This window comes from Nelumbo lutea, chromosome 5 (genome assembly GCF_056320005.1).
Source record: "Nelumbo lutea isolate HS-2025 chromosome 5, American lotus-T2T, whole genome shotgun sequence".
Lineage (NCBI taxonomy): Eukaryota > Viridiplantae > Streptophyta > Magnoliopsida > Proteales > Nelumbonaceae > Nelumbo > Nelumbo lutea.
Genome location: NC_142688.1, coordinates 29,548,009 through 29,575,658, shown reverse-complemented (window position 1 = coordinate 29,575,658; position 27,650 = coordinate 29,548,009). Strand labels below are relative to the sequence as shown.

General features: G+C 42.3%; 1 protein-coding gene and 1 long non-coding RNA gene across 2 annotated transcripts; both read left to right on the top strand.

Moving 5' to 3' along the window:
• Nucleotides 1-22,018: 22,018 nt before the first annotated feature.
• On the top strand, nt 22,019-23,719 carry LOC148851351 (pollen-specific protein C13-like). The gene is made up of 2 exons (XM_088945061.1): nt 22,019-22,221; nt 23,136-23,719. Exons 1-2 carry the CDS (start codon nt 22,062-22,064, stop codon nt 23,465-23,467), a joined length of 492 nt encoding a protein of 163 aa, XP_088801187.1. The 5' UTR covers nt 22,019-22,061; the 3' UTR covers nt 23,468-23,719.
• A 1,282-nt stretch (nt 23,720-25,001) lies between these two features.
• Nucleotides 25,002-25,988, top strand: LOC148851350 (uncharacterized). Its single transcript, XR_016099314.1, has 4 exons — nt 25,002-25,348; nt 25,461-25,521; nt 25,604-25,677; nt 25,771-25,988. It is a non-coding gene; the product is annotated as an uncharacterized LOC148851350 (long non-coding RNA).
• The last annotated feature ends 1,662 nt before the right edge of the window (nt 25,989-27,650 follow it).

Genomic DNA, 27,650 nt, shown 5'->3' with positions numbered 1-27,650 from the left:
GAGATTTATAGCTTACATCATAGTGGTTTAAGCCTTTACATGGTAACTACTAAGAAATGGTTGTTTTACTATATAATTTGTCCCTACTTGCCCTTATCTAAGCCTTAGGGCAAACATCAAAGCTTTATTTGAAGAATCAAAACTAATCTCCATTTCATACACATGACATCCACCGAAAGACATAATTTGAATTTTGGATGACATGACAGTTTCAAAAGTGCGACCTGCAATTGATGTTAGAGATTTTTTTCGTATGTACACAAATAATTCTCACAAAGATATTGATCATATTGAAGATGATAACAGTCGCTATAAAAACATAAAATTGTATACTCTTTTCCCTTTCAATTTCTGGTGGATTGTTGCCAAATTCCAAAAAGATATGTGAAAAAACAAAATAGAGTCAGAGAAATCTCCTTCAATTTCAAACTCAGTGGAGATTGTATAACCTTTTTGGGATTGGGCATGCGGTCCAAGCCCTTCCTCAATGTATCAAAGCTCAATCCCCTGAACTTCCTCTCAACTCTAAACTGTCTACAATCCCAGTCTCTGCCCACTCATGTCTAGGTTTCTCATCTCCAAGCTCTAATTTCTTCAACTTCACCTTTAACTCTAATCTATTCATTGAAGGAAATGCCATTAGCCATGGCCATCGAAGGTAATTCCATTAGGAAATTGGAGACCAACCTTTTAGTTGGCTACTTAGCAAACAACAACTCTTGCTTCCTCCACATTCAATTGGGCAAGAGTTTTTTCTAATAAAGAAGATGCAGAAAGTGTAGCAAGCAAAGCATAGGTCACCATCACTTCTACACTATTATGCATGGTTTTTAAAACCAACCCGGTGACAGAACCGGTCAGGGGTCCAATTATCAGGTCGAATGGTTTCTGATAGAAAAAAAAAAAAAAAGAAATGGTCAAAACTGTTCGAATGGTTAATCACCTGGTTCAGCGGTTTGCTGATCAAAATCAACAGTTTTGGGGGGAAATTCGGTTTTTGGAAAAAACGAAACCAATCAGGTGACGGGTTCCCAATTTTATGATTCAACCGTCCGGTCCAATTCTGAAAACCATGCTATTATGATTAAAGCATGGTGTCAAGATGTGGTTGAGACAATCTTACAATCACATGGCAGACATCGGGAGGGTTTGGGTGGATTCCATCACCATTCAACATATTTCTTACCCCTAAAGAATGCTATTGGTCCATGGCTTACTTAGCACCGCAAGTAGTGCCCATTTGCAGTGAATGGGTTTAGGTTCTTTGAATCTCACGTTATCAAGGATTTCACCAGGCCATAGAGGATCAAATCCATTATAATTGTAACATATAGTAGGCAAAACAAAATTATTACTAATTGATTTAAATCCATAATATCAATCTAAAAAGAGGAAAATAAAATAAAAAAGCAAAAAAGAGAAGAAAAAGAAAAAATATTAATAGGACCTTAATGCAAAATAATCATGTTACATAACTTCTTCCGTAAAAATTACCTTGGTGCGGAGCCATTGATATAGGGTGGGGGAGGTTGATTGGGTATCCAATAGACATCATGAAAGAGTACATGGGGTTTCTTGATACCTAAATGGTTATTTACACAAGAAATGTTAAAACTAAATAAATTAAATTTATCAGTATTATATATAAAGATAATAACAATTATAATTAGTTATTGATAATCCAATAAAAAGATATCTCTTTTTATTGCATTTGAATGCACTCGGAAGTACAGCCCACATTTATAATTACTTAAATGACATCTATTATGAATAATATAGTTATGATAAATTAATGTTTAAACAAACTGATGACATTTAGTATAAAAACAATTTATACATACTTATAATTATATTCCTGTCAGCATAGAAAGACACAAAATTATACTTATAATATGGGATTTCGGTGCAATTTCTCATGCTTGTTATAATTTTTGTAATATTTGTAAAATGCATTTGTATAATATTTTTACTTATAGTATATTTAATGTCAACACAATGAACCCTTAACCGTGAAATACAAAATACAAATCCTTCACTAAGCAAATGCTAAAACTTATCAATTTCTATATTAAATAACTTGATTTCTACATCATCAACCTTAGGGGTGAGCAAAAAAATCGAACCGACTAAAATCGAATAAAAAAATTGGTTAACCAAACTGGTCGGTTTGGTTTCAATTCGATATTCTTAAAAAAATGATAATTTCGGTTCGGTTTCGATTAACCATTTAAAAAAGTTATATATTTATATAATATTATATATTATATATTATATTTTTTATTTTTTCGAAAAATCGAGTAAACAATTTTGGCAGTCTGAGAGACTTTCAAACTTTCTCTTTGAAAGTTTCAATTTGAAAATTGAAAGTTCAGCAGTTTGCCTCTGCTAGAGTGCCAGACTACCAGACTAGAGACTGCTAGTTTCTCAATCTCGAAAATAAAAAATTTTCAAGCCTTTCTTTTCATTTTTCACAACAAGACGAACTCCATGTAAGACCACCTAAACATTTTAAATATTAAAATTAGATTAGTTATATGTCAAACATTAAAAATGATAATAAATGTTATATTAAAAAAATAATTATATACCAATTAACGTTAATCAATGTTGACCATTTTCCTCATTAGGAAGATTCAGATTATGTTCAACTTGTTCTAATGTAGCAATCATCATTACATCTTCCTCATAATTCATCAAGACATACACTAACTCTGAGAGTTCATATATGTTAGTTTTTCAATGTATCTTAAGCCTATTTTTGATAATGGTGGTGGTAATGTCAATGCATATGCATGATGAAAAATTGCATTTCACATTGAAGAAACCAAGTTACTTTAATTGGTGAAACAGACTTAGTATGATCTTCCAAATATGCCTTTCTTCTTTTGGCTTTTGCTCAAATTCAATTCATAATCTATTGATATCACGTTCTTCCTCCATCAATAGATCTATCAACTCTAAGGGGTCGTCTAGATTTTCTTGAGAAATTATATTTACAATTTCATCATCCCTTTTCGATCTAAGAGTGTTGACAATAGCATTTATAACAAACTAAGTGGTATGTGGAAACCATAATCTCGCAATTGTGATGTAACTTGAATTTTTTTTAAGTGATTTTTTTTTTATCAATGTACCTTCATAAAAAATTTCTTTGTCAAATTCTCTCATTCGCCTTCTAACAACCAATTGATGGTTGTATATTTAGTAAAGCTTAGGTAAGAGAGGCCTTATTCTAAACATTGATAAATAATATACCACCATAAAAGAAATATCTTAGTAAAGTATTGATTATTATTAAACACAAATAAATGCAAAAAAAAACAAAACAAGAAATCACATTTTATATTAAGGCTAACTAAAATACTTGTTGTAAAATATCTTAGAAGATCTCATTATAAACAATATTCTGGGCAAAGTCATTAGGTTCACTATCTTTATTTTGAATTAAGATTTTTAATCTTAATAGAGAGGTTGCACGGGATATTGCAACATATAATTGCCTATGGGAGAATACAAGTTTTGGCAAATAAATAATTACATGTTGCATTGTTTGCACTTGACTCTTATTAATGCTCATAGCAAAAGCCAATCATAAAGGGAAATTATGCCTTTTCATCACAAATGGCCATTATTTATCGATGGATGAGAGAACCATTCTTGGAATAAACACAGTATTTCCTACATTAGTACCTGTAAGAAAGTTTGGGTAAAATGGTCATTGCTTTATTTACATGGAAAATGAAAGAACATGGGTAAATGTACTTATCCAAGTAAGTCTTTCCTAAGAAACACTTACTTGAATAAATTCATTTACCCGGATAAGTAACTTGCCAAAAAATGAACGGGGCCTAAAAATGATTAAATGCACTACACCATGGTTCCCTACTCACAAACCTAAATAAGTAATTATGCTCCAAACCATCTCTAAGGTTATTTATTGCGTGTAGGGGATGATAATGGGTCGGGCTTAGCACCTGTAATAAGGGTTATAACCCAAGCCCGGGCTTAGCACATGTACGCACACCTACAGCCATACATTGGAAACACTTTTTAACCCCAAACTTTACTTTAAGATAGAAGGGCAATCACCTAAAATTTTTATTAAGCAAACCACTAATAAAAAATAACAACAGGGAAGCACATAGCCCGGCTTGCACCAAGCCCGAGATACAAAATTCTCTCCCTGAAGTCACGATTCACCCAACCCGCACAAATAAATCAAACATACCTTGGGACGGGAAAGCCTATGCGCTCAATAAGAAACAAAGCCTTGGGCCGTTGGCTTGAGTAGGAAGAAGGCTAACAAAGGTAGTATACCTGCAACTCGATGTACTATCAATTCCTGAATTGGCTAAGGTAGTATCACTTAATGAATACTCCAAGGAGCACTATCTGCATTAAGGAGAGACTATAATCTTACTATTAATTACACTCCACAACAGCGTTAATTTCTGCTTGAAGGGAGGTGTACCAATCAAAAATAAAAAGGGGAACCCTAAATAAAACCCTCCTCCTCCACCTCACAAGCCCGGATTTCCCCTACACGCTCCATCTGTATTAATCTTCCAAAATCTTTCCATCAAAGTGTCGTCTGCATCTTTCCACCCATATTTTCCAGAGAATGAAGGTGGAAACAATTAGTGATCTTGTCTCAAACATGTTGGGATTGATTAATATAAATTTCGAAAATAACAGCAAAAGAAATTCCAAGATTTAGAAGTTAGGATACTATTAGAGAACAAGTGATCTATAGTTTCTTGCATGGTTTTCAAAACCTGATCGAATCAGATGGTTGGATCGGAAAAAACGGGAAATGGTTAGGCGATTGGTTTTGTTTTACCCCATAATCGTAATTTCACCAAAATCATTGATTTGGTCAGCAAATCACTGACCCTGTCAGTTGAACTGTTTGAATCATCCAATGGTTTTGGTCATTTTATTTTTTAAATTTTTTTGTCAGAATGGGCCGTCTGTTCAATTCAAACGGTTGGATTGTTCAATCCAAAAGCCAGACCTCTGACCAGTTTATTGTCCGATTTATCTTTAAAAACCTTGGTTTCTTGTTCGAAGTGTACACATCAATTGCATTTAGAGGCAAGAGACACCTTTGCGCTTAATGGCTTCATCAACAGCAAGGGAGTTATACATAAACCTCCACATCCTCCACATGAAAACTGCTACTTTGGAAGGTAAACCCGCATTCCATATGTGTTTGGCCCAGTTAATAGGGGTATCAATTGGACTGGATTTGGTCCAATCTGAATTAGTCCAATGCAAGTCAATTATAAATGGACCAGGTCCAATCCAATCTAATGAATGTTTTGGACCAATTTGGATTTAATGTTTGAATCATCCAATATGTTCAAATTCATTTTGATTTAGATTGGTTTCAACCAAAACCTGATTCATTAGCACATATATTCTTATACTATACCAATGGACCAGATATTGGCTTAATCCAATCCAATCTGATATAAATATGTTACGGATGGACCAGATCCAATCCAATCTAATAAATATTTTGGACTGGATTGGTCCAATCCAATATGTCTTGTTGGTCCATCAAATCTGTCCAAATTGATTTCGGACTGGATGGGGTCCAATCCAAAACCGGTCCATTAATGCCCTTACCAGATAATAGTAGCTTCTGTAGGTCTTACAAAGTTCCAGGTAGAAGAAATAGAGAAATTTCCAAAGTGTTACCTGCCCACACTAACTTGTCTATAGAATTACTTAGCTTCACATCTGAGCTGGTGGCAAAAAGTTTAATCTCAACATCAACATTTATGTTATCTGAAAAGAACCAGGTCTCATCCATGTTAAGGACCTCATTTAAACTAAAATTTGAGACTTCGACATTGCTAGTTCTATGGATAAGTAAACCATGACCTAACCAATTGTGGTACCAGAAAGAGATTTCACCATGTCCCACCAGCCATCTGCTGTGATTAATAGTTAGGTCCCTTACCTCAATGATCTCCTTCCAAAATCTTGAGCTAGCTTGTGTTCAAAGAAAAGAGAGCCAAAGGAAGATAGCCTAGGTATCTTCAGGTAAAAAATTGGGTCCAAAGAGGGTCACTTTTTATTAATTTGAAGCACAATTTGATTCTAAAAGCTTAATGTCCAATCCTCCCTCATTGTAAGATTTGCAAATTTGCTCCCAGCTACACCAATGAAGATTATCACAGAGATCAGAATGGCCCAAAAAAAAATCTGGCTAGAAAAGCAGTTCACCGTTTTTTTTTTTTTAAATTACTCTTCTATATTCTGATGATGAGTTTGATATACAAGCGTTTGAACTGCTAATATCCGAAGAGTTTTCAATTAACAATGAGGTTTATTCGCAACATATAAAAACTAAAAAAGCATTCGCACTTCGATCTTACTCGTCGGGTAGCCTTGATTTGTAATAGGGCCCCAAGTAGGTAGTCCGGTCCCGGCCCAGACCCACCACTCATCATATTGGGCAAACCACAACACCTTTTTGCTTATTTGGAGTCGAACATTAATTTTGTTTGGTTCTTTACTCAATCATCATGGGGCACTGAAAGGTAATAATGGGTCCGTATTGGGCTAGATTAGAGGCCCGACTGGACAGACTGGACCGACCCAACATTTTAGCCAATTGACCAAGTTTACATATGCTGCACCATGCTTACAACATTTCCTAACAACTCCCCAATAAAATATGGATATTGATATAGCACGATCTGGGCACTCCTACTTGACTGCTTACTGGTTCCTTGTTGGCAACGAGCGGCACCTGAGAAGATGAAAGGAATGATTCCTGGAGATTTACCTATTGGGAATACTCCAATGCTTAAGTTAGTATTGTGTATGGGAAGTAAAGAGAGAAACGAAGGTTAAGAGTGGAGGTTGCGCTTTATCACTATATTCGAGAGATTAGAGGTTTTTTTTCAGAAGAAGTTTCTCCTCTGCCCTAAGGGCATTTATAGGGGCACTCTTGTGAGATCGGGCATAACCACCACTGGGCCCCTGCCACAACCGTTACCTACCAGGGCTGCGTAGGTGGCCGTTGTGACACGTCTCCAAAGTGACAGGCACGCCTCCGCCTACTGAGAGACGTGGGGGCAGACTGTCGAAAGGACATGGACTGCGCCGTCAGTTAGGGACGTGGCACAGTCTGACTGGTATGACCTGTTAAATAGAAGCTTCTTGAGGAATGCTCGTGCGGCCCATTCGTGAGCTACTTTGCAGCGAGCTTGGAATACTTCAGGAGTACCCTTAGTAGAATTGGTCATCGGGATGACTTGTCTGTTTGAGAGCTCGGGCGAGCTGGTTTTCTTAGCTCGCAAGTTAAAGTCGCATCGGAATATCCCTTTAGAGGTAGCTCGGGGAACCCGGAGCTCGCGTTCCTTCAGCGTGCTACGATGTAGCGAGCTGCTTTATGGGTCCATTACTTAATTGTACTAGACCACAATGCTGAGTTGTCACTTACGCTGAGTCAGTGTCCACGTGTCGCCATTTCATAGGTCGGGTCAAATCATCCTTCATCAATTGCCCCCACTCCTCGGGCTAAGAGTATCGCCTTAGCGCGGGGAGTTTATGAAGCGTGATGGACTGACTTGACCGAAATTCAAACTTGATTGACTACCCCCATTAAATGCATTTGCGGGAATCAAGAGATCTTCTTATTTCTCTGACTTTCCGAACATCGTGCGGCCGCGACTACCTTAATCGTGGAAGATGTGCTGCCAATCGCCTTCGGTTTTCAGAAGGTGTGCGGTCAGGGCCCCCGCAGACCGTTGGATCTGCTTTGATCCGGGCCGTCAGTTTGAAAGGATAAGGACTATAAATAGGGGGCCCCCTCGGGCCCTATTTTCTTCCACGCCATCTTGCTGTCTTTGGATTCTTAGGTCGCGTACTTCGCCTAGTCTACTTGAGTTCCTCAGTCTGCTCCGTTCCGTCTACTCTGGTGAGTCCCAATCGCCGTCAGCCATGTCTAGGTACCCACGCCATACCTATCACAGGGGCGATAGCCAGGATGATGATGCTCCCTTGGGCTCGGGAGGGGCCTGGGAGCAGATTCCGGAGGCTCGGGAGGCCTTTGGCGACATGTCGTCTACTTCTATGGGGAGGGAGCGTGATACCTTTGGCCCTTCCTTAATGATAGCGGAGAGACTTAGGTTTCTGATCCGCTACTTTCGCCTCCCTGGGGACCTGGTTTACAGCCTCCCTACTGGCAACTTCCCTTGGGAGCACGGTCCCAATGACATAGTAATCTTTCAGGAACAGCTCGAGGCTGGCTTGCATCTCCCCTTGCACCCCTTGATAGTGGAGGTGTTAAATCACTTCAACGTCACTATTGACTAGCTTCATCCCAACGCCGTTCGAAACATGGTTGGGACTATATCCCTGTGTCACAAGTACTGCCTTCCTTTGGACCTAGATATTTTTGTCTCTATCCTTTGTATAAAGAACACTGCTCCTGGGGTTCCTTTGGAGAGGCGCTTTTATTACCTCGATCCCTGTCACGGCTATAAGCTCTTGTACGAGCTGCCGAATAAGATTCCCGCCTGGAAGCGGGACTACTTTGTGGTCCGTACCCCGAGGGGTGGCCCTTTCCCACTGCTTGGAGGGGCACCATCCAAGACCCCAGGGCCGAGCTGGACCCTGAGATTCGAAAAACAATGCTGTCCTGGGCGTCGGTAGGCTTCCTTTGCTCGGACTACTTGGCCGAGGAGAAGCTCGTGCAGGCAGGCTTGAGCCCGGGTAGGTCGGCCTTTTAGGTCGCGTAGTGCCTTGTGACTATTGTGTACACATGTTTTTGTTTCTTGTTTGACTAATATCTTGTCGTCTTTTGGCAGCCATCATGTCTAGTGCCGATTCGTGCCGCCTTCTCTCGGGCAGCCAGAGACGCCAGGTGAACAGGACGTGCCTCGACTGGACCCCTCCTTCAGGAAGCACTGAGTTTGGGTCTGATGAGCCGATCCTACCCTCTTTTCCGCCCGAGGTTCCGATGCCCCCTCCTGAGGGGCTACTCCCTCAGCCGGGGGAGGCCCCCTTTAACCCCCTTCACCCCTGTCCTTACCCTCGGTTCCTAGTGGGAAACTGGGAAGGGGTAAATGATTATCTGGTAGCTCGCCGGAGGAGTTGGAAGGCAATCACTAATGACGAGATCGCTCAGTAGGGAAACATGGAGCCTGGGGATATCTCTGCATTCGCCTCTACCCATTGCATGGTGGTAAGTGGCCTTTTTCCCTTTCTCTCTTGTTTTGCCCTTTTCCACTGTCTTCTAATCTTCTTTTTCGTCCATAGGTAAATTCCGCCATCCATGCCATGACTCTCCAGACGCGCATCCATCACGTGGACGCCCTCAGCGGGCTGCCAACTAGAAGCTCCAGGTCGAGCTCGACTGGATCCGGGGCGAGCTTCATCACACCCGCAAGGGGAGCGGGTCTCAAGATCTGCTCGTCCACGAATAGGAGGCTCAAATCGCTTGGCTTACTGAAGAGAGTGCACGTTATAGGGAGGAATCATCGAGGATGGCAGGGGAGAGGGAGCTCCTCAAGCAACAGTTGCGGGACTTGGAGTCCACTCTTCTGAATCGGACCCGAAACTTTGATCAAATGGTGGAGGCTAAGCAAGAGAAAGCGGTTTGGGATTTTAAAGGCTCCTAGGAATTTCATGACCTCCAGGCGGAGTATGGTTTGGGTTCGTACCGCTCAGGGTTTAAGCTCTGTCGATGGCTGGTTCGGAAGAAGTTCTCCAGGTTCAACCTCGACGGCATTACTATGAAAGGTCTGTCCCCTGAGACAGTAGGCCAAGCGGATGAAGAGGAGCCTGACTCTCTAGAGGATGAGGAGGCGGATCCTTGAGGTGGCATTTCTCTGGGCTTCTGTGGCTTCCGGGCTGCCGTAAACCCGGTCTTTCACAAGTTTTTGGTTGGGCGGTTGTGCCCTGTGATGATCAAACCTTTCCTGAGCTGTTTAGCTCGGTTACTGCACTTGTTATTTTCCTTTTCTGCTCTTTCTTTTTTTTTTTTTTGACAATGGAAGTTTCTTCCTTCTTCTGAGTATGATGAACTCCCTTTATTTTTGACAAAGCGATCTCATCATTTGAGCTATTAAAGTTACATACCCGAAGTAGGGCTCTTCGGTAGGTGTTATCCTGATTTGTCATGTTTAAGGCCTCTGTGGTGTACCGCGAAGTGGTTACTACGTATGTCCAAATTAGGCATTGGTCGGTTATTCCTCAGTTCGACCAACGTATCGAGACGAGCTATGCTTCGTAGGGTTTGAACCCGAGCTGCTTACGCCTTTGATATTTCATACCTTGCCTTCGCCACTGAAGTGGCTGTCTTTCTTCACGCCGAGGTCTTTGTTAACTCAGTGTTTTGGCCCTTGGGTTGAAGGAGTGGCTCGTGGCCCACTCGCGGAGTTTTCCCATGCCATAGAGGCGGCTAAGTCCTATTGTGCCAAGGTCATATTAGCTCGGTATTCTAGTCCTTAGGCTTTGGGAGTGGCTCGTGGCCCACTCTCGGAGTTTGCCCATGCCATAGAGCCGACTGGGTCCTCTTGTGGCCCTCAAGCTTAGGGAGGGACCCATAGTCCACTTCTGGATTTCTCCCAAGCCGAAGTGGCAACTAGGGTCTTCTTGTGCCGAGGTCATATTAGTTCGGTATTTTAGCCCTTAGGCTTTGGGAGTGTCTCATGGCCCACTCTCGGAGTTTGCCCATGCCATAGAGGTGACTGGGTTCTCTTGTATCCCTCAGGCTTAGGGAGGGACCCGTAGTCCACTCTTGGATTTCTCCCAGGTCGAAGTGGCAACTGGGATCTTCTTGTGCCAAGCTCATATTAGCTCGGTATTCTGGCCCTTAGGCTTTGGGAGTAGCTCATGGCCTACTCGATTCTTACAGATAATATTGCCTCAGGTTGACGATATTCCATGCTTGAGATACTTGTTTCCCTTCGAGGGTCTCGAGCTCGTATGTTCCTTCCCCGAGCACTTGTTTCACTTGGTAAGGACCTTCCCAGTTGGACCCGAGCTTGCCAGCGCCGGGCTCAGGCACCATAACTTTACGAAGGGCCAGGTCACCAACGCGAAGGTTTTGCTTCTTGACACTGGCGTTATAGTACCAAGTTACTCTCTGCTGGTAGACTGCGGTCCTAATGTACGCGAGGTCCCTTACTTCGTCGAGTAGGTCGAGGTTGGTACGTAGCTCATCTTCGTCTGTTGGATCACTGTATGCTTCTAGGCGCAACGTAGGTACTTCGATCTCTACGAGGATCACTGCTTCGGTGCCATAGGTGAGATTGAAGGGTGTTTCTCCCATGGCGGTCTTCTCTGTGGTCCAGTAGGCCCATAGGACACTGGGCAGTTCATCTGCCCACAATCCTTTAGCTCGGTCCAACCGTGCCTTTAGTCCGCGGAGGATGACTCTGTTCGTGACTTTTGTTTGACCGTTTTCTTGAGGGTGCGTGACTGAAGTAAAATTCTGTTAGATCCCCATGTCTCGGCACCGGTCTTGAAATTTGATATCCTCGAACTGCTTGCCATTGTCGGATATCAACACCCGAGGTAATCCGAAGTGGCACACAATGTTCTTCCAAAAGAAGTTTTGGACATTGTGGGTTGTGATCGTCACGAGGGGCTCGACTTCTACCCACTTGGTAAAATAGTCCACTGCCACTACTAAGAACTTTCTTCCACCCGTTGCTGGCATGAATGGCCAGAGTAGATCGGTGCCCCACTGCACAAAGGGCCACGGGATGGTGAGATACTTGAGGTCAGCAGCGAGTTGGTGGTGAATATTGGCATGTCTTTGGCATTTGTCACATTTTTTGACAAGCTCAATAGTGTCTTCCTTCATTGTTGGTCAATAATACCCTTGTCGGAGTGCCTTTTGGGCGAGGACCTTACCCCCCAAGTGCCCACCGCATAGACCTTCATGGGTGTCACGGAGAAGAGCTTGGCTTCGGTAGGTCGCAAGCAACGTTAGTAGGGGAGTGTGTAAGATCTGCAGTATAGTTATTCGTCTATCATGACATATTTGGTTGCTTGGCGCTGCACCCTTCTAGTTGCATTGCGGTCTGCAGGGAGGGTCTTGTGTAGCAAGAAGCTTGCGAGTGGGTCAATCCAGCTTGGCTCTGCTTGAACGACGGGAGTGACCTCCTCTGCCCCCCTGAGAATGCTAGGCCGAGACAGGTCCTCTATGTACACAGTTCTCATGGTGATGTCGCTCGTGCTGGCTAACCTGGACAGGGCGTCGGCCTCAACGTTCTTTGACCTAGGGATTTGTCTGATAAAGTGTGATTGGAAGTTGAGCAGGGCCTCTCTGACTTTGGCTAAGTAGGCGATCATGGTTGGCTTGCGAGCTTCCTACTCGCCGGTGACCTGGTTGACCACAAGCTGGGAGTCACTTCAGATAACGATGTGCTTGGCTTTTACTTCTTTGGCTAGAGATAGTCCAGCTATCAACGCTTCATACTCCGCTTCATTGTTAGATGCCGCGAACTCGAAGCGTAGTGCGTACTCTAGTTTTGTGCCACTTGGGCCGTGCAGAAATATTTTGCCTCCGCTGCCCTACTGGTTTGAGGAGCCATCTACGTGAAGGATCCAGGGCTCCTCATCCCAGCTCGGGCTTGGCCGAATTAGGAGAGAGGCCACACTGGTTACTACCTCACGGGGCTCGGACTCAACCGGCCTGGGAGATTTGGGCTCACCTGAATTGGGAGCCTCGTGCTCAACCGGCTTGGGGGTTTCAAAGCTGAATGTGCACTCGACGATGAAATATGCTAAGGCTTGGGCCTTAATGGCAGTTCGCGGCTTGTACTAGAGATCGTACTCGCTGAGCTCAACGGCCCACTTCGTCAACCGACTAGAGACCTCGGGCTTAAGTAAGACTTGCCTCAGAGGTTTGTCAGTGAGAATGATAACAGTGTGAGCTTGGAAGTACGGGTGGAGCTTCCGAGCTGCAATTACCAGTGTGTATGCTAGCTTTTTTATCTCCGGGTATCTCGTTTCTGCTCCCTGCAATACTTTACTAACATAATAGATGGGTCGTTGAACTCGATCTACTTCCTTTATTAGTACCGAACTGACCACTTCGTCGCTCGCCAAGAGGTACAGTTCTAAAATGTCGCCCTCCTCGGGCCGGGTTAAGATCAGCACACTAGCGAAGTATTTCTTGAGCTTGTCAAACTCGAGTTGACAGTCTTGGGTCCACTGAAACTTTTTGCTCTTGATTGCATTAAAGAACTACAGACAACAGTTTGCCGATTTGGACATGAAGCGGCTCAGGGTGGCTATGCGGCCATTAAATCTCTGAACCTCCTTCAACTTATAGGGTGGTCTCATGTCTAAGATGGCCTTAACCTTATCCGGGGTGGCTTCAATGCCATGCCGGTTAATGATGTATCCCAGGAATTTTCCCAAGGTCACATCGAACACACACTTGTTTGGATTCAATCTCATGTTAAACTTACGCAAAACTTCAAAAACAGAATGCAAGTCTTGTATTAATTCATGCGAGATTTGAGTTTTGACAACCATGCCGTCAAAATAGCATTCTACTTTTCTGCCGATTAACGGTGCAAACAATTTATTTACAAGTCTTTGAAAAGTTGTCCCTGCATTTTTCAACCCGAAGGGCATAACCTTGTAACAGTATAGGCCGAACTCCGTGATGAAGGCAGTCTTTTCTTCATTCGCTGGGTCCATCTTGATATGGTTATAGCCCGAATAAGTGTCCAAGAAACTTAGCAACTCATGCTCTGAGGTCGCGTCCACCAAACGGTCGATTCTGAGGAGCGAGAAGCAGTCTTTCGAGCAAGCCCAGTTAAGGTCGGTGTAGTCGACGCACATGCGCCACTTCCCGTTGGCCTTCTTTACTATGACGAGGTTGGCTACCCAGCTTGGGTAGTGAACTTCTCTTATGAAGTCCGCTGCGAGGAGCTTCTCGACTTCCTCGTCGACCGCTTTCCACCGTTTCGGTTGCATTTCTTCTATCTAACGAGTCTAACTATAGGATCAGTGTTCAGCTTGTAAGTTATGAGTTCGGGGTCTATACCGAGCATTTCTGCCGCGGACCATGCAAAAATATCTAAATTTTGAAGTAGGAAACTTACCAGTTCTGATCGTAGGGGCTCCTGGATGGAAGTGCCAATCTGAAGCATCCAAGCCGGGTCCGCTGCTGAGGTCGGGACCGTGATTGTTTCTTTTGTGGGCACGGTTCGCTCTTCACTTTGCTCCGTGGGTTGCTCTAGTTCGAGGTTGCCGGCCACCTTGGTTTTCCTCTTCAGGGCGGCAACATAGCACTTGTGAGATTCGAGTTGGTCGCCCCGTGCTACTCCCACACAGAAGTCTGTTGGGAACTTCATGGCCAAGTGGTAAGTGGAGACCACCACCCATAGGACATGGGTGATCGGTCGACCTACTATGGCATTGTAGGGGGAGGGAGTCGCGACCACCAAGAAGTCGTGCTTGAACTTGACCACACAAGGCCACGTGCTGACTTCTACAAGTACTGTTATTTTTCCAAGGGGCCGGACTTCTTCTCCGCTGAAGCCTACGAAAGGAGTGTTTGTGGGCTTTAGGTCGCTTCTCTGCAACTAGAGCTGGTCAATCACAGCTTTGAACAGAATGTCGGCTGAGCTGCCTGAGTCGACGAGTACACGCCTGACCTCAAAGTCGTTGATTCTTAGCTTTATTATGAGTGCATCGTCGTGGGGGTAGTGGACTCCTCGCACATCATCTTTTGTGAAGAAAATTGGCTCTTCTATCCTCGGCCGCTTCGGGGGGTTCTGCTCCTCCCGGGTGGCTTCACAAACCGAAGTCCAAGCTGCTGCTAAAGTGCAACCTGCGACGATAGAACCTCCCACTATTATGTGGATGGTTCCCCAGACTGGCCTCTCCTCTGGAGGCTACCTCTGCGGTTGTTCGACCGGCCTGCTGCTAGACTCGGGAGCATCTCTGCCATGCTCTTCCTGTCGACCTGTTCTATTACTATTGTTATTATTATTATTATTTTGTACAAAGTTTCTCAAATATCCACGATGGATGAGCTCCTCTATCTCGCCGCGGAGGTTTTTACAATTCTCGGTACTGTGACCATGGTCTTTGTGAAAACTACAATACATATTCTTGTTTCTTTCATTGGGATTCTCCTTCAGACGGGGTGGCCACTTCACGTATGGGGCATCCTTGGTCGCCATCAGGATTTCGGCCCGCTTCGCGTTTAGTGGGGTGTAATCAGCTCGGTTCGGTGCAGGAGCTCGGAACAATTGACCCAGCTTTGCCCCCCGAACTGTTTCTTTTTTCCTTCGGGTGTCCTCTTGATTGGAAGACTCTCCTTTTCTCTTTCTTTTTTTGAGTGCGCCCTCGCCCTTCTGGTTGATCTCCTCTTCGATGGCTATGAACTTACCCGCAAGTTTCAGAAACTCAGTTATGGTCACGGGTTGGTTGACGACCATGTGCCACTTGAACTCTTTGTGCTTCATGCCCTTCTTGGCTGCTGCAAGGCGTATGGCGGGGTCTAGGCGCGATATCTGCATAAAAGCGTTGTTGAACCGCTTGATATAGCTTCGGATGGACTCTCCCTCTCTTTGTGCTATATTGAAGATGCTTTCTTCAGTTCGCAGACACCGTTTGCTAGTGGCAAAGTGGGACGTGAAGGCTTGTGCGAACTGTGCCCAACTTCTTATCGACTCGGGTGCCAAGTTCCGGTACCACGTGCGGGCTGCTCCCCTAAAAGTAGTGGAGAAGGCCACGCACATGCACGACTCGCTGGCTCGCGCCAGGTGCATCTGTGACTGAAAGGTATCTACATGATCGTTCGGGTTGAATGACCCGTCATACTTCTCAAGAGGGGGGAGCTTGAAATCCTTGGGCATCGGGACTGCCAGGAGTTCGGAAGACAGGGGGGACCGAACCGAGAGGAGGGGAGCTTTGGCTACGGCCGAGCCTACCTCTTCTTTGCCCATGAGCTCGGGCAAATCGCGGGTGATAGATTGGCGAGCTCGGTGGTGGCGTCTCTGCTTCTTGATGGGCTCGGCGTTCGTGCTGCTCACCTTCGCGCTGTCCAGAATGGTTTGCGCAGGGAGTAGCCCAGTCTGCTAGTGGTGGTTATGGATAGAGGGTTCTGCTTGGAGTCTGTTGCCAGGATCTTGAACCAGTTTTCAAGGATCGCGGTTTCAAACTTCGACTGTTGAGGTGACATAGACCTGCCGAGCCGAGGTCCTCTCGACCTATCCCCCCACGGCGAGATTGGTGTAGCGGGTCTCTCCCGTCTGCCATGGGGGGAGGCCTGATTTTTTGGGAGATTTTGGGGGGCCTCTCCTAGGCCGGAGGAGTGCTCGCTCTGGCGGCGAGACTTGGCTTGCTGTGAGACTAGGCGTTGAGGCGGGAGCTGAGGCTGCTGAAGTTGAGGTTGGGGCAGCTGGGGAAATTGCTGATACTGATATTGGGAGACCTGGTGTAGTACGTGTTGTTGATAGAGTTGAAGTTGTTGGAACTGTTGCATTTGAGCCTGCATGGCCCTCATGCACTGCATCAGGTCCTCCAACTGGTTCGGGCTGGCCGCTGGGGGCATGACCAAAGATTCGGTGAACGTCGTTCCGACTATAGCAGAGAGTCGGGCGATGACAGGTGCCATTGTGAGAGGCACGTTCAAGCTGGGGATTCCGTCCGCTGAGAGGGGGACGGTGAACTGTCTGATACAGACAATAGGAAGCTGGGGTTGTTCCCTAGAGATATCCATTTCCGTGCTTCATCCGACGTTGCTAGAGAAAGCCATGAGCATTGGATTGTTTCAAGGAAGAAGAAGGAATTAAAAGAGTTTAGGCTTTTTGAAGCGTTTCCCACAGACGACGCCAAATGATGTAGCACGATCTGGGCACTCCTGCTGACTGTTGAAAGGAGGGATTCCCGGGGATTTACCCAGTGGGAATACTTTGATGCTTAAGTTAGTATTGTGTACGGGAAGTAAAGTGAGAAATGAAGGCTAAGAGTGGAGGTCGCACTTTATCACTATATTCAAGAGATTAGAGGTTTTTTCCAAAAGAAGTTTCTCCTCTGCCCTGAGGGCTTTTATAGGGGCGCTCTTGTGACGTATTCCTTGCCCGGGTGAGTGACACGTCTCCAAAGTGACCGGCATGCCTCTGCCTACTGAGAGACGTGGGCGCAGACTGTCGAAAGGACAGGGACTGCGCCATCAGTTAGGGACGTGGCGCAGTCTGACTGGTATGGCCTGTTAAATAGAAGCTTCCTGAGGAATGCTCGTGCGGCCCATTCACGAGCTACTTTGCAGCGAGTTTGGAATACTTCAGGAATACCCTTAGTAGAATTGGTCCTCGGGATGACTTATCTGTTTCGGAGCTTGGGCGAGCTGGTTTTCTTAGCTTGCAAGTTAAAGTTGACTCGAAATATCCCTTTAGAGGTAGCTCGGGGAACCCGGAGCTCGCATTGTGGTGACCTCCTCCTTTAGTGCACTACGATGTAGCGAGCTGCTTTATGGACCCATTACTTAATTGTACTGGACCACAATGCTGAGCTATCGCTTACGCTAAGCCAATATCCACGTGTCGCCATTTCATAGGTCAGGTCAAATCATGCTTCATCAGATATGGTTGCAGCTGAATCAAAAGATGGATTATTTTGATATATTATTTAGATATTGATGGAGCGCGATCCGGGCGGTCTTAGCTGTCCACAACCTTGCTTCTGAACGGGGTAGCAGGGAACCTAAAACGGAGGAGATGAGGAAGCTCCGGGGGGGAACCCGGTGTAGCGGCTCCAAAGCTCAAGTTAGAATCCTTCAAAAGCAAGATAATACCAGATAGCGCAAAGTTTGCATACTTGTTCGTTGGGGGCGGGGGGCTCTTATAATCACTTCGTGCACTCGCTCCAAGGCCCTTGTTAGGTCGGGTATGACTACCCTTGTGCTTGTCAATTCGGTTGTTGTCCTTTTTGCTGGGACAGAACCGTCACTGCCTAACCGTCTCTCTAACTGGAGATGGCGGTGTCAGTGGCGGTGGCAGGTGGCTGTTTAGAGTGCGGCCGCCAAACGTCATATCCCAAGTCAGTCAGGTGCGGCGCCCTCGGGCACGGACTTCCTTAGTGTCAGGCATGGTACGACTTGTTTGGTTTTGGTGCCCAAAAGGTGATGCGGAGTGCGGAGCGAGGCGAAGTCTTGAGCTCGGAGGTATCTATAGGGCAGGTCAGTTCGGCGAGGTGTATCCCGAACTGTTACAAGGTTGGACAGTTCGACGAGGTGTATCCCGAACTGTTACAAGGTGGCCAGTTCAACGAGGTGTATCCCGAACTGTTACAAGGTTGGCCAGTTCGGCGAGGTGTATCCCGAACTGTTAAAAGGTGGCCAGTTCGGTGAGGTATATCCCGAGCTGTTACAAAGTTGACCAGTTCGGATTACCCTAGTTTTGGGCCAAGGGTGAATTCGAGCCCCCCGTAGGGAGTTCGGTCCGCTGGTATCCCCTTATTCACGCCTTAGGCTTGGCCCCTTTTGCCGAACTGTTGTTTCTACCACGTATCACGTAACAGTGAGGTCAGGCCAAATCTTACTTCATCAGATATAATCATAAATATAAATATAGGTTATTTGAGTTGAACTTGTATCACCTTAAATTAAATTTGGACAAAGAGATGATATTTGGAGCCCTGATTTCTTCAGCTCCCAACCCTAGTTGCTAAGGCAGACCTACCCTTAGCTAGGGTAGTTAGGGTGCCTCCTACCCTAGCTAAGGAAATGAAATGAGTGATAGAACCAATGATTTTGTCCAATGGAAGTGGAAGTAGGGCACCTTCGATCATTGACGATCATTGACTCCGTGATCCCACCTTCTTCCATGCGTGTACAAATCCATCTTCATTCTTGCCGCCGAAGCTTCCTCCCTAAACATGCTTTGCCATCACGCCAGGAGACATGCATAAAGGAAAATATGTTGCATCTTTCACTCGATCTATCGTGTATTCACAAAGTGGATGGTTCGAGATGAACGAGGTTCCACCTCCTACTAGTTGAATAATGCATTTGAGATCGCTTCTTTTTCTAAACCATTGGAGAATAAATAAATTGTTCAGTGGGTTGGGTGAGTTTGTTCATCGCTAAAGTTTATATTTATCCCTGCGTAAGAAATATATATGCTTCTCTTATTAATCAAATTTGGTCCGATCCGATTTAATCCAGAATTCATCACAAATGACTAGGTCCAATCCAATTCAATGAATATTTTAGAATTTGGACATTTTGGATTAATTTAATTTAATATTGTCTGTCCAATCCATCCAAATTAATCTTGATTTGGATGGAATCCAACTTAAAACTGGACTTGTCCAGTGACACCCCTACTTCTATGGGTACTGGATATATGTGTGCATGTCTTTTAGGTCAAGGCTAGGGTGCAATTTAGAAACCAAGTCTAACCCATACAAAAGCTAGCTTGGTTTGGTCGGGTAGTCTGCATCCACACTGGGTCAGACCCCACATAAGTAGAAATAGAAGAACTAAATTCTGCAACTGGGGAAACGGACAGAAAAAATGTGGTAGTGGATGTTGGCCCATCTTTCACATGGATGCACGCAATGTATTTGTTTTGTAGGATCAGTGCAATAAATAAATGAATAAAAATCTTAATAAACAATTGCTTTCTAATTTATATTTAAGTTATACATATTTTATCCAGCAAAATACAAGGCGTGCTACTGCAGCAAGTGCATTTGTGAAAAGAGTCCGGACAACACATGTGCCTACAATTGTTTTTATCTGTAGTCTGTAGATCCAGACTGTGCAATAAAATTTTGGGATGGTGACCTTGACGTCTGGGCAAGGGAATCATCCTCGACTCTTCCTGCTTGTTCGTTCTTCTTTCTCCAATCTCCTTTCATTCTATACCCAGGATTCCCTAAACATTGAGCCAAATCATAGGAGTTGAAGATTCAGTTTCTCAAACTTGCCATATCATCATCATTGATCCCTTCTCTATCATCTTTGGTATTCAGATTTGATCATCTTAATTTGCTGTTATACTTGTATTTGGGTTACCAATGAAATACTACCTCATCTCCTTAGCTTGCTTGGCTGGTATTATTTCAATATATATATGTACATGTCCTCCCTTCTTGTTTGGTTGCAAAGCAATAAATTTGTATTAATACAAAATCATAATAGTGCAAAAGATTTGAGTGTAAATTCTCACTTATTATTTATTTTAAATTTTATCTTATTTTGTTTGATTGTAGTACAAATGAAATAAATTAAGACATTAAGCAGAATAAAGTAAAATTCAAAATAAAATTAAACAAGAGTTTGCATTTTTTATATTTACATTCTCATACATTTGTATTAGTGCAAATAAATTTGTACTGCAACCAAACACAGCATAAGGCTCAGTTTGGAAGGAGCATAAATCCAAATATATACAGTATAAATACATATAAAATACAAGGTTATGCACCCTACATATTTGTATTTGTGCTCCTTCCAAACTGAGCTTAAGGCTGTGTTTGATTGCAATGCAAATAAATTTGCACTGATGCAAAACTATGACAGTGCAATTGATTTACATTCTTTTTCATTTGCACTCCCATAGACTTATACTAGTGCAAATAAAATTGTATTACAACCAAATACAGCCTAAGTCTCAAAATAAAACGAAGCTTACAAAACTTCGATAGAAGTCTTTTCCAATATTTTGCTTCGTGCTTTCATTTTAAAATCTGCAAGTCTTTTTTTTTTTTTTTTTAACTCATCTAATCATTATTTAAGGCAATTTTAAACATCGTTCGATCATTTTTTACTGTCATGAGACAAAGGCAAGCGTTCAAAGAGCAAAATTATCAAACTGCAGGCTTTCAAAACTTTCGTCTTTGTTTTTCTGAAGCCTAAAAGATTCTTTTTCTTTTCTTTTCTTTTTTTTTTATTTTGAGTTTTTTTTCAGCAAAGGGAATGCATATTTCATCGTTTTGACCTGTTTGAGAATCTGTTTATAAATTGCATGAATTTCTCTTTCCAATTTATAGATGAGTGCAAAAGGTAAGAAAAAAAATGCGAGTCCATTTGCTTACAATTGGAATTGGAATCGGAATGGTTATAATGGCGTTCAACATTAATGAAAATGGGATTCTAATTCTGTTCAACAAAACAGTTGGAATCAAAATAATTCATATTGATTCCAAATCCAAACCCCTATTCCTGCAAACCAAACGGGACCTATCTTTTCATGTTAATCAACTAAAATAATAATTTATTTATTTTTGTTTATATTCATTTTTATTTGTATGAAAATCTTTTAATTGTGAGAGAGAAGATGCTATTTTTATTGCTTTCTTTAAATTTTAAAATAGAGAAAAAACAGTGGGGGGATATAACAATGACTATAATAAATGTTTTTGTAATCTGAAGAAAACAAGCAATCCTACAGCTTTAACATAATCAGGAGGATGTATAGCATAAATACATATAAAATAATACAAAATATAAGGTTTTACACTTTATGAATTTATATTTATACATGATGCCTTACACCTGATGCCTTACATAATCTGAAGAAAACAAGGGATCCGCTCCTCACACCTGATGCCTTACATGCCTCTCACACCAAATCCTACTATGCATTGAGAATGGAACCATACTTATTAATCATTAATCACGATTCAGCCAAAGTTTATTGTTCCTAGGCTTTAATCTTTGTCCATAATAAAGGAAATGCCTCTATTGAGTATTGACTTCTCTATACCAAAAAAAAAAAAAAGGAGAACATTAACCACGATCCATGGTTGAAATGTAGAAACCATACATCCAAATATTTTACTGCACCACTCCTCGATATTATTCCCATTTCTGTATTTTGTTATTTTCTTTGTTTCCAGGGAAACCCCACCTCCTCAATTAATGACCCACGATGCTCCTTGCCTCTCTGTGCTGTAATCCCAATTCCCAACTCCATCCCATGTGACCACCGACAATATTGTACTCCCACTCTCTTTCTCAGTCGCTCGTCTTCACTCTTTTATCCTTTATTGTCTTCATCAATCTTTCTCAGAAGCAACACTCTTTCTCCTTCTCTGGTTATCAGCGACGACAGATGTCCATGGCCAGGCTGGTAGTCTTCTTCGCTCTTTGCGTTCTTCCGGCGCTCGTCACCGCAGCCCGTCCCGCCAAAAACCCTTTCAACGTCGTCGGCCGCGTTTATTGCGACACCTGCCGCGCTGGTTTTGAGACCCCAGCCACCACTTACATTCCCGGTACGTACACCTTCTAAATTCTCCACTGCCTCTACTTTCGTGGTCTCAATTTCCTCCTCAAGGATCACAACCGTTTATCAAGTGCCTATTTTTTTCTAGATCTTTGTCTGTGTAGTTTTGGGTGCTTGCTATGTATCCCCTGACCCGAAGGTAGACCATGTCTATCATCAGATCTAAAGAATTTATTAGAAAAGGAAGCTTCTTGTTGACTGGTTCCATGGGATCCATCAGTATACATAAACTTCTTATTATGTGAGGTGCATCCTGTGCCACTCTTCTAGGGTATATGGTGTTAGTCTTTACTGTGCTAATCTGGAAGTGTTTATTTGCACTGTGACGATGACTTCGGCCACGATCTCCGACGGGTGACGGCAGTTCAACCATTAACCCTCTAAGCTTTCGGCTCATATTGGCCAAAGCTTCACAGAGAAAAAGTGAGGTTTGGTCGGGATGGGGAACTGGGGAAGATCCTAGGCAAATTCTTCTGTTGATGTCACATGCAAACAAAGTCATGGCAGCGATTTGCTACATTCATTCTATGGCATGAGCAAATGCTGGATTGCTGGTCTTGGTAGCTAAATCTCGACCCATCAGGGACGACTTGACCAGATTTATGCCTCATCTTCAGACCCTTCTGAACTATTTATCCAGTTGATCGGTTTAGGCCTTGAAAAGATTGGGTCGAACACCTTGGTTACCTAGAGGTTTCCAAAGTTTCATCAAATTTCGGGTTTGATCAAACACCTGGTGGGGAGGGCGGGATTCTGGGTTTACTAATTAGTGTTTTGCTTTGCGGTTGCCCGTCGATACCCATGACCCATTAACTTGCACTACTGCAATTGAAGCCAGTTCGTGGTAAATGATAAATGGTTGAGCTGAAATGAAGATTGAATGAATTAGTTTGTAATGGACAGGTGCAAGGGTTAGGGTGGAATGCCGAGACCGAGACAACCTGAATCTGCTCTTCAGTGTTGAAGGTGTAACGGATGCGACTGGAACGTACAATATCCAGGTCGCAGAAGACCACGGGGATCAACTCTGTGAAGCAGTCCTTGTGAGAAGCTCTCAAGAAGACTGTGGAAAGATTGAGTCAGGACGTGAGCGAGCAAATGTGGTTCTAACCCGCAACAACGGGGTTTTGTCGGACAAGCGTTTCGCCAACAACATGGGCTTCGTCAAAGATCAGCCCCTGGCTGGATGTGCCGAGATTCTTAAGCAGTACCAGAGTGAGGAGTACCAAAACTAGAGCTTCTTCTACTACTCGGTAGAATGGTAGCCCCCCCTCAACAATTTGGTTGATGATGCTCTCGTTATTTTATCAATATATCTTTAATAATTGTTCGAGTCATTGAGATGAGATGATTTCTTTCATGTCTTACTGAACTGAACTCTTCTTTTAACTTATAAATCCATTAGAGAGTCACTTGTTGTGGCTTAGCAACAACAATGTCATGTGTAGGATACTAGGATTTATGCCTTATACATTTAAGTTTTCTTACAGATAGTCTACTCCTTATTGTATATAATTGGGCATAGTAGATCCTTCTAGGCTCTAGCCTATTGCTATAAGATGAGTTCGTGCCCCACAGAGGTATCTCGACCGATCCTCTGCCGTTCAGCCCATGTATGGAACGATGGGAGGTTGGCCGAATGTTGGGCTGGTGCCGATGGCTTCATTTCTTTTTTTCCTTACTTGTGGCTTTTTTCCGGATCAAAATATGGGGCGTATCTCATATCCCGTATCCAATCCAGTTCAATGTATGGACCATCCTATATGTTCAAATTTGTTTTAATTTAAATTAATTGTAATTCTAACTTGGTCCAGTGGCACTTAAACCTATATTTTTATCTTTCCATCAATGGACCAGATATTCGTTCAATTCAACCCAATTCAATATAAATTCATTATTAATGAATCAGGCCCAATCCAATCTAATAAATACTTTGGACCACTAAGTCTGGACTGGTTCAATTCAATATGTCTTGTTGGTCCGTCCAATCTGTCTAAATTGATTTTAGTTTAGATGGGTCCAATCTAAAACTAGTCCATTAACATCCCTAGCCTGCCATACCATCTCCAAAAGATTAAATCATTCTACATTTCACCCCCCAAACCCTCTGGTTCTCATCCATCCCATCTGTCTAAATTGATTTTGGTTTACCATCTTCAAAAGATTAAAGCATGCCACATTCCACCCCCAAACCCTTTGATTAGTAGGAAAAGGTACAGAAAGAAAGGGAAAAGTAAGGAATCCCATAAATGATTTGTAAAGGTTTCCCTATCTTTTCTTTCCTTGTCCTATTTTTTCCTTCAAACCAAACACTGCGTTAGGGTAAAAACAAAATAGTGCAGAATGTAATTTAAATTGCTGGTTTCTGGTTTTAGAAAGCAGAGTGGACATCATATGGCATATAAAACATCTGAAGTCTGAACTACTGCTTTCAAAGTCTACAAAAAGGCATTACCCTTAGCCTTGAGACCGTTAACTTGGGGGAGCCCCACCTAGTCCTAAAAGTTCAGGGTAGCCTAAGTCTAACCTGAGTTCAACCTCATTATATATATATATATAAATATATTTTCATACATACATGCATATATACATACTTTTTAATAAACCATATATATACACATATATGCATATACACATGTATATAAAATTTTTATGTGGGTTGATTAACTAACCTGAGCCCAACCCAATCCTAATATATCAAATTTTAGTGTGAACTAGACTCAGATTGGATAGTTTGGGCTTAGGGCTTAAGGCTCAACTTTTAGGATTGGGCATGGGTTGAAGTTGCACCCCTACCATTAATTGGCACAAACATAATAGCATCACCTTTTATATCGAAAAGAAAAAAAAGGTAATAGCATCAAGTTCAAATCTGTGCCCCACTGGCTCTCGCCCCACACGCTGAGCGTCCGCCATCTATCCCTTCGCATGCAATTAGCTTGTGGGGCTAACAGGACGGCCGTTAATTCGTCCAGTTAACCCCAAAACTAGCCCAAAACCGAGTCAAACATTCCTGCGTGCTTGAGCTGCCGGTCCCCTGACCCCGTTCTTCTTCCCTTACCCAAGTTCTCCTTCTCCGGCATCGGTGACCGCTCCGGTGAATTCACCTTGACCAGGTATTCTCCAACACTATTTTGTTAAAATTGGAACACAATGTTATTTTATTTTTTCATTTCAAATCAGAAAAACCCCAATTTCCTGATATTTTATTTTCTCATTTCAAATCAGAGAAACCAGTCAAACCACCAACCATCTACAACGACCACCGGCGATCATTCTGCCATTTCACGTACTCTCCAACTCTCATATTATCACTCTTCATACATCTTCTTTTTTTTTTTCTTTATTTTTCTGATATTTTGGTTTTTCAGAAATCAGAGAAACCACTGGCAACAGTGGTTTTTTCTCCGGCACCGGCGATCATCCGGCCATTTCACTGTCACAGGTACTCTCCAACTCTCATAGAAACCACTCTTCCACAAGACATTCCTCTGTGCCATTCTTTCTCTTAAGTCTTACCTATATTGGATTCGCCCAGTCATCTATGGACAAGAACTTGGGTTTGGACGTTCCAGTGATCGTGGTCTTGGTGCCATCTTTACATCTCCAATACCAGCTGCACCTGATAGTACACTAAAACGAAGTTTCAGTGATCGTGGTCTCGCCGATTGGATAAAAAAGAAAAGAAGAAAGAGATCCAACACTTCAGTGAATTTTTTCTTTTCTTTTCTTTTTTTGTTATTCTTTGAATAATCAGAATCAGAAGAGCACAGTGCATATGTTATCTTTTTGCCCTGCCCATAACAAAAATATAATTTCCAGGAGAACAATGAATGAAGGAAGCTTCTGCAAAAGGACAGTAGAAATCAAATGTCTGAATCAAAAACAATCTGCGCCTGATGATCCCTGAAATCTTTGTTTTAGCAATTATCTTTTCCCTGGGTTTGAATTTTCTGTCAAATACTGTTTTCCTCTCAATCCAGAGGCTCCAGAAAATGACATACACATAAGATCGGTCAAATGCCTAGGCATCACCCGGGATCCGTTGGGTAACTGAATGAAGTGTAGCCAAATATCATACAGATAAGAATAATATATGTTCAAGAATACTTGGACAGAGTGAACTCACTGGAGCGGTCGCCAATGCCGGAGAAGGAGAACTCGGGTGAGGGGAGAAGAATGGAGGTCAGGGGACCCGCAAATCAAGCACGCGGGAATGTTTGACTCGGTTTTGGGTTTGTTTTGGGGCTTAACGGGACAAGTTAATTGCGTGCGAAGGGACAGATGGCGGACGCTCGACGTGTGGAGCGTTTGTGGGGCGAGAACCGGTTGGGCGCAGATTTAAACTCTCAATAGCATCACTTCATGTTTTTTGAGCTTTCAAATCAGTCTTTGCTCCATCTCCACTGGGAGTTTGGGACTCTAATAAAAATGGTTCCACAAGTTATTGACAAGTAGTAACCTGAGGGATGAATTGGATATTAAAAGACACTGATAGGCCCGAAATAGAGTTAGAGAACTCATGGTCCGAGATCAAATATTAAATTATTGATATTGGGTATTATATTAGACAAGTCATACAGATATGCTTTGGGATTACATAAGATGAAAAATATGAAAATGGTTGGATATGTTAGGGAAACAAATATAAATTTTATAAACACATTAATAATACTAACGTTAAATAGACACAAATAATGTATAAATAAATAAGAAATGTGTATTTTAAGATGTATATAAAAAATATATTACAATTAATGTAATAGGATGCTTTGATATCATAAGTATAACTTTATTAATAATGCACAAATCAATAATCCAAGACGTAAAACATATGCATCTATTATACCTTAATTATTATATCAATTATTTTCTATTTTATTATTTTTTATATTAATAAAAAGTCAACAAAATATTAAATTCTCAAATGTAAATTAAACTACCAATTAATAATTTATAAAAATATATAATCTTAACTTAAAATGTATCAAATATATTAAAATTTCTAAGATGTATATCATATGCAAATTCATAATGTGTTTTTATAATTTTTATGAAATTAAAAATCATTTTATGATATAAATATAGATTAATAGATTTGATACATTCAATATAATATTATATTCTTGAATGTTGAGTAAAAAAATTCTTGTTTTTGTAAGTGATAAATATGTTATTATTTAATGTATATAAAAAATAATTAATAATACATATACATACATATTATGTACAAATTTATAAATTTTCTGTATTAAAATAATTATTCTGTTATTAATATTTTATTTATATAAATTTCTTAATATCAATATCATCTTTTGATTTTAATGTGAACTTGATAGGTCATTTATTTCATTAGTTTATAAAATACTGATTTTGAATATTGTTTTTTAACTTTCGACTAGAATTGTTAAATATAAA